This window comes from Thamnophis sirtalis, unplaced genomic scaffold (genome assembly GCF_051295495.1).
Source record: "Thamnophis sirtalis isolate CommonGarterSnake01/CBP01778 unplaced genomic scaffold, rThaSir2_p1.2 scaffold_10, whole genome shotgun sequence".
NCBI classification, from domain to species: Eukaryota; Metazoa; Chordata; class Lepidosauria; order Squamata; family Natricidae; genus Thamnophis; species Thamnophis sirtalis.
The window spans coordinates 2,920,966-2,939,490 of record NW_028261390.1 but is presented as its reverse complement, the minus strand read 5'-3'; the positions used below and the strand labels follow the sequence as shown (position 1 = coordinate 2,939,490).

At 45.0% G+C, this 18,525-nt stretch overlaps 2 protein-coding genes across 2 annotated transcripts; both read right to left on the bottom strand.

The window, feature by feature from the left end:
• LOC106547837 (olfactory receptor class A-like protein 4) lies at positions 1-916 on the bottom strand (the record flags this gene model as incomplete). Its single annotated transcript, XM_014065104.2, is given in 2 exon segments — positions 1-428; positions 431-916. Coding segments are annotated over 2 exon segments (759 nt in total), but the record flags the coding sequence as incomplete, so codon positions are not given.
• Positions 917-12,593: 11,677 nt separating this feature from the next.
• Positions 12,594-15,030, bottom strand: LOC106553429 (5-hydroxytryptamine receptor 7-like). Its single transcript, XM_014071923.2, has 2 exons — positions 14,627-15,030; positions 12,594-13,359 (listed from the first exon to the last, which is right to left on the bottom strand). Exons 1-2 carry the CDS (start codon positions 15,028-15,030, stop codon positions 12,594-12,596), a joined length of 1,170 nt encoding a protein of 389 aa, XP_013927398.2.
• Positions 15,031-18,525: the final 3,495 nt, after the last annotated feature.

Here is an 18,525-nt window from a genome sequence, read left to right as displayed (position 1 = left end):
CATGTCGTTGGCGATCCAGCAAACCACGTAAATGGAGAGCAAGGAGAGCAGGATCTTGGTGGCCTGGGCCGTGTGCTTATTCCACATGCTCCCCGCGGCGGCGGCGGAGGACGACGCTTTCACCTTCCTGTGGTGCTTCCAGAGAAGGTCGATGATGAAGCCGTTGAGGACGACCACCAAGAGAATGAGGACCATGTCGAGGCCGATGGAGGCGTAGGTGCTAAACTTCATGGCGAAGCTTTCCGTGGATTTCAAGCAAGTGGAAGTAGCCAAGAAGGCGATGGTCTTATTCCGTTGACCGCCGGTCTTCTCATACTGCAAATAAGGGATCTGCAGGAGGACACTGGCCACCCAACAACCCACGAGGGTCCCATTGACGTAGCGTGATTGATGCCTGTGGATGAGCATCGCCCATCGGCAGCTGGGCTCCGGATCTTGATGAGGTGGACGATGCTCAGGTTTTCCACCGACCAGATGCTGACCAGCCTCAGAGTGTGGTAGGTGTAGAGGAGAACCCTACATCCCTCTTCCCCGAAGACTCTGGTGCTGCTGAAAACCAGCATCCCAGGAATGGCTTTGTAGCAACAGAGGAAGAAGTTGACCATACCCATGTTGACTATGATGCGGTCCAGAGGCTGGAGGGCTTTGCGCCGGACGGCGTGGGTCAGGAAGGCGAAGAGGACGATGAGGTTGCCGATCATGCCAATGAAGGAAGTGAGGTAGATCAGGATGGACACGAAGAACATGAAGCTGGAGGCCATGACGGTCCCATCAGTCTTTTCAGGCACTTCTTAGCCGGGCGTTCCCCTCCTTGGGCTCCGGAGACGGCGAGAGTTTAGGTGCATGGCTTTTCTTTTTCTCGGATCGCCCGTCCAAGGAGGGCTGTTTCGTTTCCCCCCCCCCTCCGTTCAGTTCTAGAGATCAACCTTCTTTAGAAGCTCGGCCTCTCCACCGCTGGGTTGCTCACCGCCACAGTTACTCTGCTGTTTGTCTAAGCGGCTCTTATCTCAGTTTGGTTGAAAAGCCTGAGGGACGCAACCGATTGGCCAAAAGACCGATGGAAAGGGTGGGAAAGGACTCTGGAGAAGGGGAGGGAGAAAACCAAAAAAGAAAAAAAAAGGATCGAAACGCCCTCTTCCACTCCTCACCAGTCCATCTTCTCCATCCTGATGTTTCGTCCGTAGTTACCGTATTTTTCGGAGTATAAGACGCACCTTTTTCCCCGCAAAAAAGAGGATGAAAATCTGGGTGCGTCTTATACACTGAATACCGTATTTTTTGCCTCCTGAAACCCCACCTCCTTCACCAAAATAGCCATGCAGAGCCTGTAGGAGGCTTTCAGAGAGCTCCTGCGGGCTGGGGAGGGCAGAAATGAGTGAAAAACGGGCCGTTTTTTGCTCAATTTTGCCGCCCCCCTCCCCAGCCTCCAGGAACACTCTATAAGCCGCCTACCGGCTCTGAATGACATTTTTTTTTTGACAAAAAAACAGGCCGTTTTTTGCTCGTTTTTTGGGGGGGCACCCCCCAGGAGCACTCTACAAGCCTCCTAAAGGATATTCATGCCCTTTAAAAAAAAAGAGAGAGAAAGAGAGGGAAAGCAAGAGAGAAAGAGGGGAGAGTAAGAAAGAGAAAGTAAGGGAGAGAAAGAGAGAGGGAGGGAAAGAGAGAAGGGAGAAGAGAGAAAGGGAGAGAGGGGGAAAGAAATGATATTACGAAAGTTTTTCTTTTTTATTGTTGCTAAACGTAATATTTCAAAAGCGGGGGGGGAATGGAGGGACATAAAAATGCATTTATCACATTTTTCTTAGAACGATTAGTTGAACTCTGCCTTGTTTATCATTATTTTAGGTAGTAAAACCTCATCGTTCAGCTTAAATTGCTTAACGTGTTGGCATTTTGCCATAAGCAAGTGGGTTTTGAGTCGCAGTTTGGACACTGGGGCCCTAAAAGGTTCACCATCACTGCCCTACACTCTTTGACTCTGGTGCCACCTAGTGGCCCTTGCTAGGTTTCACCTACATGGACATATCTGTCTCTGTGCTGAAGAGGTTAGAGCTGAAGAAGCTTCTTGGATGAATCACAGAATATCAGAAGGACAGAGTTGAAAGGGACCTTGGAGATCTTCTAGTCCAACCTCCTGCACAAGCAGATTAATCGGTGGGTATCCCAGGTGGTGGTCCAAAAAGTGAAAGCTGCAAGCAATGTCAATCACATGGCTGTGGCAGCCATCTTGACTTTTTTGCATACTCTCCACCCACCTCCACCCGTTTGGTGAAAAAGAAAACTTGCTTGCTAAGAAAGGATTTTTTGAAATGACCATCAGATCATCAGTATTTCTTATAGTATTATTAACACGCTCTGATGCTAAGGAGTGAGACGTTCTACTCCCCCTCCCCACTTGAAAAGAACTCTGTTCCAACTGCCACTTTAGCATGGGCATGGACAGCGCGTGACTCATACGGCCTGAGGGCTGGGAGTTCAGACATTATACTCTCCCTCCCCACCTGAAAAGAACTCTGTTCCAACTGCCACTTGGGCATGGGCGTGGCCAGCGTGTGACTCATCCGGCCTGAGGGCTGGGAGTTCAGACATTCTACTCCCTCTCCCCACCTGAAAAAGGCTCTGATGCTAAGGAGTTAGACTGAGGGAGGGAAGGGGATAGGAGAGGATCAATGGGACCAGCCTGAGGGAGAAAAGGGGAGTGGAGAGGCCAATTGTAACTACTCATTTATTTTCAAGCTGTAAGTATCGATTTATCAAGCCCGATCACATAGTTTCGTAGCGGAACACGGGTATTCAGCTAGTAAATAAATAAAACACATTCAGAATATCTACTTAATGATATTTCCAGGCAAACGTGTGGACTTTTTTTTTTTTTAACAGATCGACACAAACACGGGATGTGATTTGATTCATCTTGGGAGGGAAGGAAATGCCTACAAAAGAGATCGCAGTGATTAATTCTTGGAGGGGAGGGGCAGTATTCGGAATTCGCTATTAGGAATTAAAGCGTTAAAGCAATTAAAGAATGAAAGCAAGGTCTCTTCCCACTCGCTTGTTCTATTTTTCCAGTTAAAGCCAAAAAAAAACCCTCACCCTTCAGTTGAGTCAAATTGCATTGCTAGTGATTTCACGCACCCGTCTTAAGTCGTTTTGCTCAAATACAATATGGAATAGAATAGAATAGAATAGAATAGAATAGAATAGAATAGAATAGAATAGAATAGAATAGAATAGAATAGAATAGAATAGAATTCTTTATTGGCCAAGAGTGATTGGACACACAAGGAATTTGTCTTTGGTGCAGATGCTCTCAGTGTGCATAAAAAGACAAGATACATTCGTGAAGAATCACAAGGTCCAACACTTAATGATAATCACAGGGTAGAAATAAGCAATCAGAAAACAATCAATAACACCAGAAATTGTAAGGATACAAGCAACAAAGTCCTGCAGTCATAAGTGGGAGGAGATGGCTGATGGGAGCCATGAGAAGACTAATAGTAATAGTAATGCAGACTTAGTGAATAGTTTGACAGTGTTGTGGGAATTAGTTGCTTAGCAGAGTGATGGCGTTGGGGGGGAAAACTGCCCTTGTGTCTAGTTGTCTTGGTGTGCAGTGCTCTATAGCGTCGTTGTGAGGGGAATTCATTATATATTTTTCTGTTATGGATTTATTATAAAGATTAGTTAGTTAGTTTGTTTATAAGTTTATTTATTTATTTACTAGCTGATAACCTGGCGTTGCCTGAGTAGTTAATTATAGGGGGGGAAATGTCCCAACCAAAAGTAATTTCTAATGTTGGATTCTCCCCCCTTACCAGAGGGAGCCCCCTTGTGGAGGACTGTGAAGACGTTACCATGGCAATTCCACCACGCTGTAGAGTAGAAGCCATTTTACGGCAGTACAGTAGAAGCCGTTTTAAGGCACAACAGGCTGTATCTTAACACAACACACACGAGGAGTGTTGGGGGATGTCTTACCCCCCACAGTATTTGTTTCCAGAGAGTAAGTCATCTTTGTACCAAGTTTGGCTGAAATTGCTCGAGGCGTTCCAGAGTTATGCTGGTGTACACACACACAGATATAGATAGATAGATAGATAGATAGATAGATAGATAGATAGATAGATAGATAGATAGATAGATAGATAGATAGATAGATAGATGGATAGGATAGAGATAGATAGATAGATAGATAGATAGATAGATAGATGATAGAATAGATAGATAGATAGATAGATAGATAGATAGAATAGATGATAGATAGAAATAGATATAGATAGATAGATAGATAGATAGATAGATAGATAGATAGATAGATAGATAGGATAGATGATAGATAGATATAGATAGATAGATAGATAGATAGATAGATAGATAGAGATAGATAGATAGATAGGATAGATGATAGATATAGATAGATAGATAGAAATAAATATAGATAGATAGATAGATAGATAGATAGATAGATAGATAGATAGATAGATGATAGATAGATAGATAGATATTCATTCATCTACTCACTCACTCACTCACTCATGCACTTACTTAATTTACTTACTGATTATTTTATCAATTACATTTTTCTTTTAAAGCACCCGTTAGCCAAACTCTTTGGCTGATTTATTATAAACCACTTATTATAAATACCACTCCTGTTTGTTGTTCTTCATAGGAAATTATTGTGTATATCCCATTAATGTTATGTATGGGACATAATATCATGTCCTTTCATACTGTATGTCCTTCCGTATATTATATGCAAGCTAAATTGTACAGTGGAAGGCTAAAACATATGATGAATAATTGTGGGAACTGGGAATGTCTAGTTTAATAGAAAGAAGGACTTGGGGAGACATGATAGCATCTTCCAATATCTCAGGGGTTGCCACAAAGAAGAGGGAGTCAAGCTATTCTCCAGGGCACCTGAAGGCAGAACAAGAAGCAATGGGTGGAAACTAATCAAGGAGAGAAGCAACTTAGAACTGAGGAGAAATTTCCTGACAGTGGGAACAATTAACCAGTGTTACGATTTGCCTCCAGAAGTTGTTGGTGATCCATCACTGGAGGCTTTCAAGAAGAGACTGGCCAGCCCTTTATCAGGGATGGTATATAAGAACTCCCACCTTGGCACGGGTTAGACTAGATGACCTCTTAAGGATTCTACACATCTAGCTGGGTTGCCTGAGCCTTGATCCCAAATCCTCAACGGATGAAGATACGAATCAAATCTGATTTTGCTAGGGTTATCGTGACAAATCGGGAGGGATGATAGCGTTGGATGAAAACTCCCCCTCACGGTCTGGAAACAGACGACTTCCAATCAATAAATTTGGTTTTTCTCCCCCCACCACCACACCACTAATAAAACTTCCTGAAGGTTTTGGCAGATGGTGGGTGGGTGGGAGCAAGAGAAGAGACACTTTCCAAAATTGCGAATGCCAACATGATCACAGGAGCAAACCAACCGCAGATGAATTTTCAGGAGATCCTTCAAAGGCATTTTCCTTTTCAATTGCTTTGTTTCCTATCTGCATCTGTAAAAATGGGAGTTTGTACCGTGTTCCCGTGAAAATAAGACAGGGTCTTATTTTCTTTTGCCCCACGAAATATGGCCTTGGGCCAGGGGTGGGTTTCAACCGGTTCGCGGCGGTCCCTGCGAACCGGTTGGTCGGCGAACCCGGAAGTAAGTAACTTCCGGGAACGGCGAAGGGCGCACCCGCCCACCCGCGCTCCTTACCCGGTTTTGACGAGTTCTACGCTTCCACGCATGCGCAGGACGCATACAGCGCCTGCGCGATGCTCCAGGAGCAGCTGGAGCATCGCACAGACGCTAGTATGTATGCGTGCACCGCGCGCGTGCACAAGGACGCCGCCGGCCCCGTTCCAACCGAACCGGTTGGAACAGGGCGAGAAACCCACCCTTGCCTTGGGCCTATTATAGCGGGAGGGCTTATTATTTTCTGGGGCAGGTGAGAGGCAAGGTGCCCCTTTTACCTTTCCAGCTCCGTTGCGTTCCTCGACATTGTGTTCAGAGAAGCCGCTAGTTTTAAAAAAAAACCCTTCTTGCGAGTTCAATCAAACTTTTGGCAACAGACCTGGAAAGGTAAAAGGCGCGCCTCGCTTCTCCCCCCACCCCAACTGCCCCCCTTCGCTAAAGGGACGGCGGGGAAGGGAACCAGGCCTGGCTGCCTTTACCATTGGGGTAGGCGGTTGTGTTTTGCGCGAGAAGGAACAGGCGGGAGGGGGGGATCGCATTGCTGGCCTGCCGATGTTTTTGCGGCGGGCTCTTTTTGCACAGGAGGGAAGGGCGGGGTGTGGGTGGGGGGGTGGAAGCACTTCGCTTCGCCTGCCGCCATTTTTGCGGCGAGCCCTTTTTTTGCCCCGCGAGCTGTATCAATAGGTGGTACAGTGGTAATGGCGGGGACCGGTTGCGCATGTGCTTAAAGAGTTGGTGGTGGGCTTATTTTCAGGCGAGGGCTTATTATGGCGCATGCTCTGAAAAGGCCAATTGGGCTATTAGCAGGGCATGTCTTATTTTTGAGGAAACGCGGAATGTGTGTGTTTTCCAGGGTAACTCTGGAATGCCTGGAGCAATTTCAACCAAACTTGGTACACAGATGACTTAAACCCTGGAAACAAATACTGTGGGGGTAAGACACCCCTAACACCCCGTGGGGCATGTGTTCTGTTAAGATACAGCCTGTTGTGCCTTAAAATGGCTTCTACCGTACTACCATAAAATGACTTCTACTGTACAGCACGCTGGAGTTGCCATGGTAACAGTTTCACAGTACTCCACAAGGGGGCTCCTTCTGGTAAGGTGGAAAATCCAATGTTAGAAATTCCGTTTGATCAGGACCATGGCAACTCCAGTGCGCGGAAGCAAAATACAAGATTGCGGCGCCTAGGCCGCCACCGATAGAACCGGTTCGAGAACGCGGCCAGCTGAGTTACTACTTACTCGGCTGAATCGGTCTGAACCGGTCTGAACCTGTGTGTATGTGTATATGTATATGTATATGTATATGTATATGTATATGTATATGTATATGTATATGTATATGTATATGTATATGTATATGTATATGTATATGTATATGTATATGTATATGTATATGTATATGTATATGTATATGTATATGTATATGTATATGTATGTATATTGTACATTTATATTATTATTTATATTATTTATATTTATATTATTTATATTATTTATATTATTTATATTTATATTATTTATATTATTTATATTATTTTATCATTTATATCATTTATATCATTTATATCATTTATATTATTTAATATTATTTATATCATTTATGTCATTTATGTTATTATTTATATTATTATTTATATTTATATTATTTATATCATTTATATTATTTATATTATTTATATATTCTTTAAGGGACATGGTGGCTCAGTGGCTAAGACACTGTAGCTTGTCGATCAGAAAGGTCGGCAGTTTGGTGGTTCGAATCCCTTATTACCATATAACTGAGTGAGCTCCCGTGACTTGTCCCAGCTTCTGCCAACCTATCAGTTTGAAAGCAGGTAAAAATGCAAGTAGAAAAATAGGAACCACCTTTGGTGGGAAGGGAACAGCGTTCCGTGCTCCTTCGGCGTTGAGTCATGCCGGCCACGTGACCACGGAGACGTCTTCGGACAGCGCCGGCTCTTCGGCTTTGAAACGGAGTTGAGCATCGCCCCCTAGAGTCAGGCATGACTAGCACGGAGAGGGGAACCTGATCAAAAATTGTGAATTCTGCTCATTTTTGTTTGCCAACCTTTTGGGCCCCTTCCTTTTTCACCTGTATTCCGCAATGCAGCTTTTCGTAATTTCGGGAAAAGGTCACATTAATTAAATAAATGCCCCCTGAGGAATGGAAAATGCTAGGGTCTGTGCTCTGACAAAGGGAACCATCCAGCTGAGATAATTATTATGGGTAAGAAGTGTGAAATTAGATCATTACATTCAGACTTAAAATGGGGTGTTTTCGTTTGGCGAGAAGGGGAGAAGGTGAGTGAGTGAGAGAGAGAGGAGGAGGATTGGAGAAGAAGAGGCAACATTCGTTCAATAACATAGAATAATGGGGATGGAAGGGACCTTGGAGGTCATCTAGTCTGACCCCCCTGTTCAAGCAGGAAACTCTATACCATTTCAGACAAATGCTTCTCCAATCTCTTCTTGGGAACCTCCAGTGAGGGAGTACTCACAACCTCTGGTGGCAAGCTGTTCCACAGATTAATTATTATCACTTTAAGTTCTTTAAACCACTTTAAAGTTCCCCAGTCTTAAAGGCTGTGCCAGGGAAGAAGAAACACCAAATTATTATTTTTTTTAAGATCCCTGCAAACTCAATTCTACCCTCTTCTCTGGAGTCTGCAATACAGTCAGTCCTCGGCTTCATTTAGTGACTGTTCAAAGTTACAATGCCGCAGAAAAAAAGTGACTTATAACCGTTTTTCTCACTTTACGACCGTGGCAGCATCTCCATGGTCACGGGATCCAAAGCCAGACACTTGACGACTGACTCATATTTAAGACGGTCGCAGTGGCCCAGGGGGGGTCACGCGATCCGCTTTTGCGACCTTCAGACAAGCAAAGTCAGTGGGGAAATCCAGATCCGCTTAACAACCCTGTCACTGACTTAACAAGTGAGACGGTTCACTTTCACAACGGTGTGTCAACTCGCAAAGCATCCCTGGCCTGCTCTTGAGTTGCCATAGGCATGTGGGAGGGAAACTGATGGAGCAGCATGGCAGCCACAACCAGAAGCACATTCCACGCATATCTTTCTCAAGGTGGTCTCCCAGGCTACCTGCAATGGCTGGAGGGTTGGGACAGGGTCATAACTGGGCCGTAAATTGTGTGGGGTCAGAGCTGGCTTCACTTGGGTACGTGACATGTTGCTCCTAAGAAATAGCCATTTCTTTTGAAGCTTGGCTCGAGGCTCATGATTTAATTAGAGCATTTAGTCAGAACCCTGACACGGTGGTGAGAAAAGTCGTAAAGTGGGGCAAAACTCACTTAACGGAGGTTTCGGTCAGCATCAGAACATTTTAGGGCTCAATTGTGGTTGCACCTCAAGGACTATTGATATCTTTCCACTTGGAGGGACTGAAAATCTGATTTCTCTCTCCCACTCACCCACCCCCGCCGCCTTTAAAATCTAGCTGTTTTTCAAGCTGCCCCAAAAGAATGCAAAATACGGCATTTTTAGCTTGATAATCAGGCCGGCTTCTCTACGTTTCATGCAGCGCTAAATTTTCTACTCAAGCATTTAAGAATTAAAAATATCCACAGGGCTCTGGAGAGTCGATGGCTGCAGGTTTACTGCTCACAATAATGACCGATTAATTCGAACATTAATTTCAGCATCTCCCCCAGCTACATCCAAGCATCCCATCTCATCCCTCTTTTTTTTTTTTAACCCAGCACGCAATACGGGTAGTCCTCGACTTACAACCACACGTGAGGCCAAGATTTACGTTGCTAAGCGAGACACCTCTTAAGAGAGTTTTGCCCCATGTTACCACGCTTCTCGCCGCATTCGTTACGTGCAGAGGTGGCTTCTGACTGGTTTGCACTGCTTTGGGCAAACCCGGTCGTGGTAATTTGGACTGGGCCGCAGAACCGCAGCGACCCAGGCTGGCCATGCCCCCCCCGAAACTGGTTCCCCGGTCTCCGCTTGTTTTTATTATGATTTAATGGTATTTGCATATGCGCAGAACAATTTTTAGGGAATTGTGCACGCACGGGCAGTGCAAACCAGTACCAATGCAGGTAGGAACCGACCCCCGGTTACGTAAATCGCTGCACTTGTGCCGATACCCACCGGGGACTACCCAAGGCAGTTTATGCCATTGTTGGAGTTCCCATGTTCAGTTCCAAGCCGGGAAAAAGACAAAATGGAGGCTGAAGGCCGATTGGAAAGGAAGATTCCTTTTCTTGATGACTAGCTGATAACCTGGGATAGCCTGGGTATGTATTTATCCCAATGCTATATTAGAGGGAGCCCCCTTGTGGAGTAGCGTGCAGCCGTTGCCATGTCAACTCCACTCTGCTGTACAGTAGAAGCCATTTTAAGGCACAACAGGCTGTATCTTAACGGAATTTGAATCCAAAAATGCAAAGTAGTGTGACTTGACACTATAGATATAATTTCAGTTCTTTTTATTTCAGTGACCCAGGCGTTCCGGAGTTATGCTGGAACACACGGACACACGCCCTGAGGATTTGCCTCCCCACAAAAGAGTTTCGAAATACAGTTAGTCCTCAACTTACAATAGCTCACTTAGTGACTGTCCAAAGTTGCAACAGCACTGGGAAAAAAAAGTGACTTAGGGGTGGTTTCCGCAGTGACGACCTTTTCCAGCATCCCCGCGATCACATGATCAAAATTCCGACCCTTGGCAACTGACTCATATTTATGACGGTCGCAGTGCCCCAGGGGTCATGTGATTGACTTTTGTGACCTTCTGACAAGCAAAGTCAACGGGGGAATACGGATTCACTTAACCACCAGATTGCTAACTTATCAATTGCAGGGATTCACTTAACCACGGAGGGAAGGAAAGTTGTAAAACTGGGCAAAATTCATTGAACAAACGTCTCACTTAGCCACAGAAATTGCGAGCACAATTGTGGTCATAAGTCAAGGAAAACCTGTATCCTGCTTTGAACGGTATTTGCTTCGCTTATGAATGGAGCCATCTAGATAGTTGGCTTCCTCTTTCACGAAGCTCTTTATCTCCTTAAGTGCTGGCATCTGCTGCCGGCTATTCAGAAAGACTGGGGCTTGCTTTCTGCCTCTAAAAACACGTTTCTCCATTTATCCTTTGGGGAAATATAATGTAGTCCCTTCTGTTCTACTCTCTCCTGGGGTTCTCTGGCCCTGAAGCTCCTTCCGCTCAGATTGGCCAGCTGTGCAATCCTCCAGAGGTTTCTTCATTTGAGGTCGCTTCATTCCAGGCTGACGCTGAAGTTCAGGGAGGCAGAAAGACAAACATCGTTCACCTGGAAACTGAGTGTCCGTGCGGGAAAACAGATGAGACTTTATTTCACTCGACAAACAAATTTAGGTAATTGTTTTTAAGCGGCTTTGTGCGTGTGGCGGGCATAAAGGAATGTGCCCTCCTTGAATTACCTCCTCCTCCTCCTCCTCTTGTCCTTCTGCTCCTCCTCCTCTATAAACCCCACTCCCTTCTAGCACTGATGATGTTTCCTAGTTGGGTAATGAAACATCTACGAAGAAAACAACCAAGCTCAGAGAGCACCAAGGACCTCCTCCTCCTCTTGTCCTCTTCCTCCTGTCCTCCTCCTCCTCCTCCTCCTCCTCCTCCTCCTCCTCCTCCTCCTCCTCCTCCTCCTCCTCCTCCTGTCCTTCTGCTCCTCCTCCTGTATAAATCCCACTCCTCTTCTAGCACTGATAATGTTCCCTAGTTGGGTAATGAAACATTGCAAGAAAACCACCAAGCTCAGAGAGCACCAAGGACCCCACAGTCCTCCTCCTGCTTCCCCCCTCCTCTCCTTCTCCTCCCCTTCCTCTCCACTCTCCTCCTCCTCCTCCTCCTCCTCCTCCTCTTCCTCCTCCTCCTCCTCCCCTTCCTCTCCACAAACCCCCCTCCCTTCTAGCACTGATAATGTTCCCTAGTTGGGTCATGAAACATCTGCAAGAAAACCACCAAGCTCAGAGAGCACCAAGGACCCCATAGTTCTCTCCCCCCTCCTCCTCCTCCTCTTCCTACTCCTCCTCCTCTTCCTACTCCTCCTCCTCCCCTTCCTCTCCACAAACCTCACTCCCTCGTAGCACTGAGGATGTTCCCTCGTTGGGTCATGAAACATCTGCAAGAAAACCACCAAGCTCAGAGAGCACCAAGGACCCCACAGTCCTCCTCCTGCTTCCCCCCTCCTCTCCTTCTCCTCCCCTTCCTCTCCACTCTACTCCTCCTCCTCCTCCTCCTCCTCTTCCTCCTCCTCCTCCTCCCCTTCCTCTCCACAAACCCCCCTCCCTTCTAGCACTGATAATGTTCCCTAGTTGGGTCATGAAACATCTGCAAGAAAACCACCCGGCTCAGAGAGCACCAAGACAACACCATAGTTCTCTCCCCCTCCTCCTCCTCCTCTTCCTCCTCCTCCTCCTGCTTTCCCCCTCCTCTCCTTCTCCTCCCCTTCCTCTCCACAAACCCCACTCCCTTGTAGCACTGAGGATGTTCCCTCGTTGGGCCATGAAACATCTGCAAGAAAACCACCAAGCTCAGAGAGCACCCAGGACCCCACAGTCCTCCTCCCCCTCCTCTTTTCCATAACCCCCCCCCCTTCTAGAACTGATGATGTTCCCTAGTTGGGCCATGAAAGGTCTGCAATGAAACCACCAAGCTCAGATAGGAGCTCGCCGTTCAAGCCTGGGTACGAATATTATCTTCTCTTGAGATCAAATTGCGGATTTCCTACAAGACCAAGGATGTCTACCTCAGTGAGGTTTTACGAGCTTTTGCTTCTCCTGGGCTAATTGTAGGTGGGTAGGAGTTTTTGAGAGGGGAAGGGCAACATTTCTAACATTGCCAAGGGTTTCCGTGCTTTAAAATACACCCTCGTGCTTTTCGGTGGCTTTTAAGGCCTCGTGCATGCTTGCCGCCGAAAGCCTTCGGTTAATGTTCCGGTAATTACAGCGCAGAAGATTCCAGAAAGTAGTCCTCAGGTCGCGGTTGAAGAAAGCGTAAATCAAGGGGTTGATGAGGGAGTTGGTGTAGCCCAACCACAGCAAAGTCCTCTCTAGCCACAGCGGGATACAACCGCACCGGCTGCCGCAGAGGAAAGGCCTGGCGGTGGACATCAAGAAGAAGGGCAGCCAGCAAACGGTGAAGGTGCCCACGATGATGCCCAGGGTCCTGGCGGCCTTCTGCTCCCTCTTGAAGATGGAAATGTTCTTGTGGTCCTCCCGGAGGAACTTGGACAATGTGGCGCACTCTTTGTGGCTGCGTTTGGTGCTCCGCGGGGGCCGTACGGCGTAGTCTACGCAGACGATACGGTCCTGGTCGTGAGGTCTCGGGAAGTCCACGAACCGGTGTTTCCGAGCACTGGCTTTGGCCGCTTTGTAGATCCTGTGGTACATGACCAGCATAACCGTGGTGGGGATGTAGAAGGCCACGCCGGTGGAGTAGATGGTGTAGCCAACATCCTGGCTGATGAGGCACACTCGGTCCACCGTGACGTTCTTGGCCCAGCCGAACAAGGGAGGGAGCGTGATGGAGGCGGAGAGCAGCCAAACTACAAAGACCATCTTGGCCATCAGTTTCCCGTCTTGTCTCACCGGGTAGGTCAAGGGTCGAGTGATTCCTAGGTATCTGGAAAAACATTGAGTCAGATTGAGCATAGAGAGAGACCTTGGGTTACGACCGTCCGCTTAGGGAACATGCAAAGTTATAACAGAGGTCCGCGAGGGTCACTTACGACCCAAATTAGAAGCTCCAATAGCTGCCCTTTCCCACGGTCACATGATCACATTTCAGATACTGGGCGACCCCACATTTACAGCTTGTTTGAAGCATCCTGCAGTCACATGACCATGATTTATATTTTTTTGTGGGAAACTGGTATTTAAGATTAGATTATATTATAGATTATATTAGATTACAGATTAGATTAGATTACAGATTAGATTAGATTACAGACTAGATTAGATTACAGACTAGATTAGATTACAGACTAGATTACAGTAAATAAGATTGAGATTAGAATTAGATTAAATCACATTAAGATTTAGATTAGATTTAGATTAGATTTAGATTAGATTTAGATTAGATTTAGATTAGATTTAGATTAGGTTTAGATTAGGTTTAGATTAGGTTTAGATTAGGTTTAGATTAGGTTTAGATTAGGTTTAGATTAGGTTTAGATTAGGTTTAGATTAGATTTAGATTAGATTTAGATTAGATTTGGGACATGGTTTCTCAGTGGCTAAGATGCTGAGCTTCTCGATCAGAAAGGTTAACAGCTCAGTGGCTCGAATCCCTAGCGCTGCATAACGGAGTGAGCTCCCGTTTCTTGTCCCAGCTTCTGCCAACTTAGCAGTTCGAAAGCAGGTAAAAATTGCAAGTAGAAAAATAGGAACCACCTTTGGTGGGAAGGGAACAGCGTTCCATGCGCCTTCGGTGTTGAGTCATACTGGCCACATGACCACGGAGATGTCTTCAGACAGTGCTGGCTGTTCGCCCCCTAGACTCAGGAACGACTAGCACATATGTGCAAGGGGAACCTTTACCTTTACTTAAATTAAATTAGATTAAATTAGATTAGATTAAATTAGATTAAATTAGATTAGATTAGATTAAATTAGATTAAAATAGATTAGATTAGAAAAAGATTAGATTAGATTAGATTAGATTAGATTAGATTAGATTATATAGAGATGAACAACCTAGATTAGCTCACCTCTCGTTGGGATCTTCCGAATGAGCTGGACTTCAACAGAGTCTTTGAAAACCAACACTCATGGAAGACCCCAGATTGGGGAGGTCTACTTCCCCTGGTCATCTCCAAGCTGAACTTCTAGGATCACCTATGGTCACTTCCACCTTCTATGGTCAGACCTGAAGAAGACCACACCCTTACCTGTCCACGCTGATGACACAGAGGGTCATAATGGACGCTGTGCAGCACATGACATCCATGGCAATGAAGACATTGCAGAAGACTTCTCCAAAGAGCCATTTGCCTCCCACCAAATCCGTGATGATCACAAAAGGCATGACCGCCAGGGCCACGGACAGGTCCGCGGCGGCCAAAGAAACCACCAGATAATTGGACGGCTGCCGAAGCTTTTTGACGGTACACACGGAGATGACCACCAGGCTGTTTCCCGCGATGGTCAACAGGGTGATGATGGAGATGACGGTCCCAATGACCACTTTTTCCGTGTCCCCGTACAGCACGGTGTCCTCTCCGCAATCGGTAGAGTTGGTGGCATTGGAGAGTGAGGCCCTCGGTTCATTGACTTGGGAAAGTCCCTCAGTCATGAATGTTGACTTCCAGGAAGAGTCGCTCCTGCTTCGTGGTCTCCACAAGGAGAAGTTGCAGCTCCCAAAGTTGACCGGATTGAGCCTTTCTCAACATCTTCAAGATGACAGCTGAATGGAGAAAAGGAATGGACCATGAATTGGCTTTAGGTTCTCATTAACAGTGGGTAGTTAGCTACAGCAGTTGACCTTGAAGCCAAAGTCATGGAGATAGAATAGAATAGAATAGAATAATCTCCCCTGGTCCTTCTCTAAAGGTAAAAGCAAGCTAGCACATGCATGCTAGTTGTTCCTAACTCTAGGGGGCGGTGCTCATCTCTGTTTCAAAGCCGAAGAGCCAGCGCTGCCCGAAGACGTCTCCGTGGTCATGTGGCCGGCATGACTCAACACCGAAGGCGCACGGAACGCTGTTCCCTTCCCACCAAAGGTGGTTCCTATTTTTCTACTTGCATTTTTTACGTGCTTTCGAACTGCTAGGTTGGCAGAAGCTGGGACAAGTCACAGGAGCTCACTCCGTTGCGCGGCGCTAGGGATTCGAACCGCTGAACTGCCGACCTTTCTGATCTACAAGCTCAGCATCTTAGCCACTGAGCCACCCTTCTTTATTTCTAGTCCGAGCTTAAAAGCAAGAGAAGCAATTTCCCAATGGGATCAGGACTGAATAGAAATCTCTTCTTTGTTTAAAACTGTTGGCACTGCCACCTCAAACCCCAAACCATTTCCCCCTCCACCCATGTTTTCCCCTCTGTAGTGAGAAATAATCCATCTTCCGCTTTACGCTTATTCGGTTTTTCTGCACTGCCTTCCTATCTGAGTCTTAACGAATGATAGAATGGAGTAAATTAAATAATGGAATAAAGCAGGCAAACAATAAAAAGGAAGTTAAATAAAAAAGTGAAGACAAAATAAGATAATAAAGTAAAACAATACGATCCGATGCAATAAAATAAAGAGTTATTGGAAACAGCTTTAGCTGAATTATCCTCAGACGGATGATTAAACGGGAGGCATTTGCAAATGAATCAAAATTGGCTGTATACTACAAAAGAGAGAGGGAGGGAGGGAGGGAGGGAGGGAGGGGGAGATAGATTCTGAAGACAGCCAAAAAGACTTGTACCAAGCAGAGAAGAAGAAAATGCATTTTGGGGGCGGAAGATTTTTATGAGACTCAGAACAGATTGAAGACAGGGGCCATTTCATCAGCAATGAAATGGCCCCAATCTAGTAAAATCATTTTCACCGCTTGCCTCTTCTGTTCTTCATTTTTCCTCTTATCTATCACCTGCTTCTCCCTTACCTAGGCAGGATTGTATCTAAACTGTTCCAAGGTAACCCCTCTTACATCTTGATCAAGTACCTCACCAATCATGATTAACTTTTCAATTGCCATCCGACTGTTAATTTGGTGCAATAAACTACGGTAACGGGGATATACCTCTGCAATTCCTTCCTTCCTTCCTTCCTTCCTTCCTTCCTTCCTTCCTTCCTTTCTTAACATTACCTTTGGAAAAATTGCTTTTGGAAAATCGCTTTTAATAGCTGCAAATCGCTTACGTTCCCTTTCAGGGTAAGGTATTTTCTATCAAATAAAAGATAAGCAATCTATTGGATGTTTAGAATAGAATAGAATAGAATAGAATTACAGAATAGAAATATAGAATAGAATAGAATAGAATGGAAATACAGAATAGAAATACAGAATAGAAATACAGAATAGAATAGAAATACAGAATAGAAATACAGAATAGAAATATAGAATAGAATGGAAATACAGAATAGAAATACAGAATAGAATAGAATAGAATAGAATAGAATAGAATAGAAATACAGAATAGAAATATAGAATAGAATAGAATAGAATGGAAATACAGAATAGAAATACAGAATAGAATAGAATAGAATAGAATAGAATAGAATGGAAATACAGAATAGAAATACAGAATAGAAATACAGAATAGAAATATAGAATAGAATGGAAATACAGAATAGAAATACAGAATAGAATAGAATAGAATAGAATAGAATAGAATAGAATGGAAATACAGAATAGAAATACAGAATAGAAATACAGAATAGAATAGAAATACAGAATAGAAATACAGAATAGAAATATAGAATAGAATAGAATAAAAATACAGAATAGAAATACAGAACAGAAATACAGAATAGAATAGAATAGAAATACAGAATAGAAATACAGAATAGAAATACAGAATAGAAATATAGAATAGAATAGAATAAAAATACAGAATAGAAATACAGAACAGAAATACAGAATAGAATAGAATAGAAATACAGAATAGAAATACAGAATAGAGTAGAGTAGAGTAGAGTAGAGTAGAATAGAATAGAATAGAATAGAACAGAACAGAATTCTTTATTGGCCAAGTGTGATTGGACACTCAAGGAATTTGTCTTTGGTGCATAAGCTCCCAGTGTACATAAAAGAAAAATACAATACATTCATCAAGAAGCATAAGCGCAGCGATAGTCATGAGTTGCTAATAAGCAATCAAATCATACTAGGAAACAAATAAAACGACATAAATGGTAAAGATACAAGCAAGATGGTTTGGGTCCTAAGTGGGAAGCGATAGGTTAGGAGGTTGCAATTCCAACAACAGCATATTATTAAAAGGGAGACCTTTGCATAGCAAGAATTAAAAGTGCCAAGGCAGGAGGGTGAACTTGGCTGCGATAGCTTGCGGTCGATACATTTAATAAATTGGAAAAGTAATAATAATAATAATATTTCCAAAAGAGAGGATCGGATCTTTCCCTGAATCTTGTTTCTGGCTTCGTCAAGCAACAGGCCAGAGGAGGAAAAAGAAATCTCTGGTCCCTTCGTGCAATTAAGGACCAGGAGATTTTCCTTCAAAAGGATGAGGGGTGGGTGGTGAGGAGAGAGAAGTTACCTTGAAAGAGGCGGAAGGGAAGCAAAGGGCAGCCAAGATCTCCTCTTGGGTTGTAGCATCTTCTGTCCAGCCTTGTCCTCCAGCCCCTGCCTAATTCCTGGGCTTGGAGAGGCACGGGAGATGGACGAGAACTGGAGGAAGTTAACATCCAGCCCTTTCCTAGGAGAAGATTCCTTCCAATAGAACGGACACAGCGATGTCCTCCTTTATGGCCAGACCAAAGGATGCCGTCCGTCCGGGGCTCCGGCTGCAGGTGAGGGAAGAGATCCCTTCCGCAGGTCCAACCTCCCAGATGTGCTGCTAGAGTGAGGCCAGATGCCAGTGAGGGAAGAGGGATTGCTGCTGGCTTCAACTTCGGCTCCTCTTCCCAAGTCTTTGCCTCAAGATCTCCTCTCCCTGTTAATTGGGAAGAGGAGAAAGGAAGGAATGGACAGGGGGGGGGAGGGGGGAGGGGGGAGAAGGGAATCTCGGAGGGTGAAAGAAGAGATGGATGGAAGGGAAGGAAGGAAAGGAGAATCTCAGAGGGAGAAAAGAGAGATGGAGGGAAGGAAGGAAAGAGAATTTCAGAGGGAGAAAAAAG

What these genes read in the sequence shown, in the direction of transcription:
- LOC106553429 (XM_014071923.2), bottom strand. Translation starts at nt 15,030, where the DNA reads ATGACTGAGGGACTTTCCCAAGTCAATGAACCGAGGGCCTCACTCTCC. An exon ending in TGTGTCATCAGCGTGGACAG is followed by an intron (nt 13,360 to 14,626) that starts GTAAGGGTGTGG and finishes ATGTTTTTCCAG; the next exon opens with ATACCTAGGAATCACTCGAC.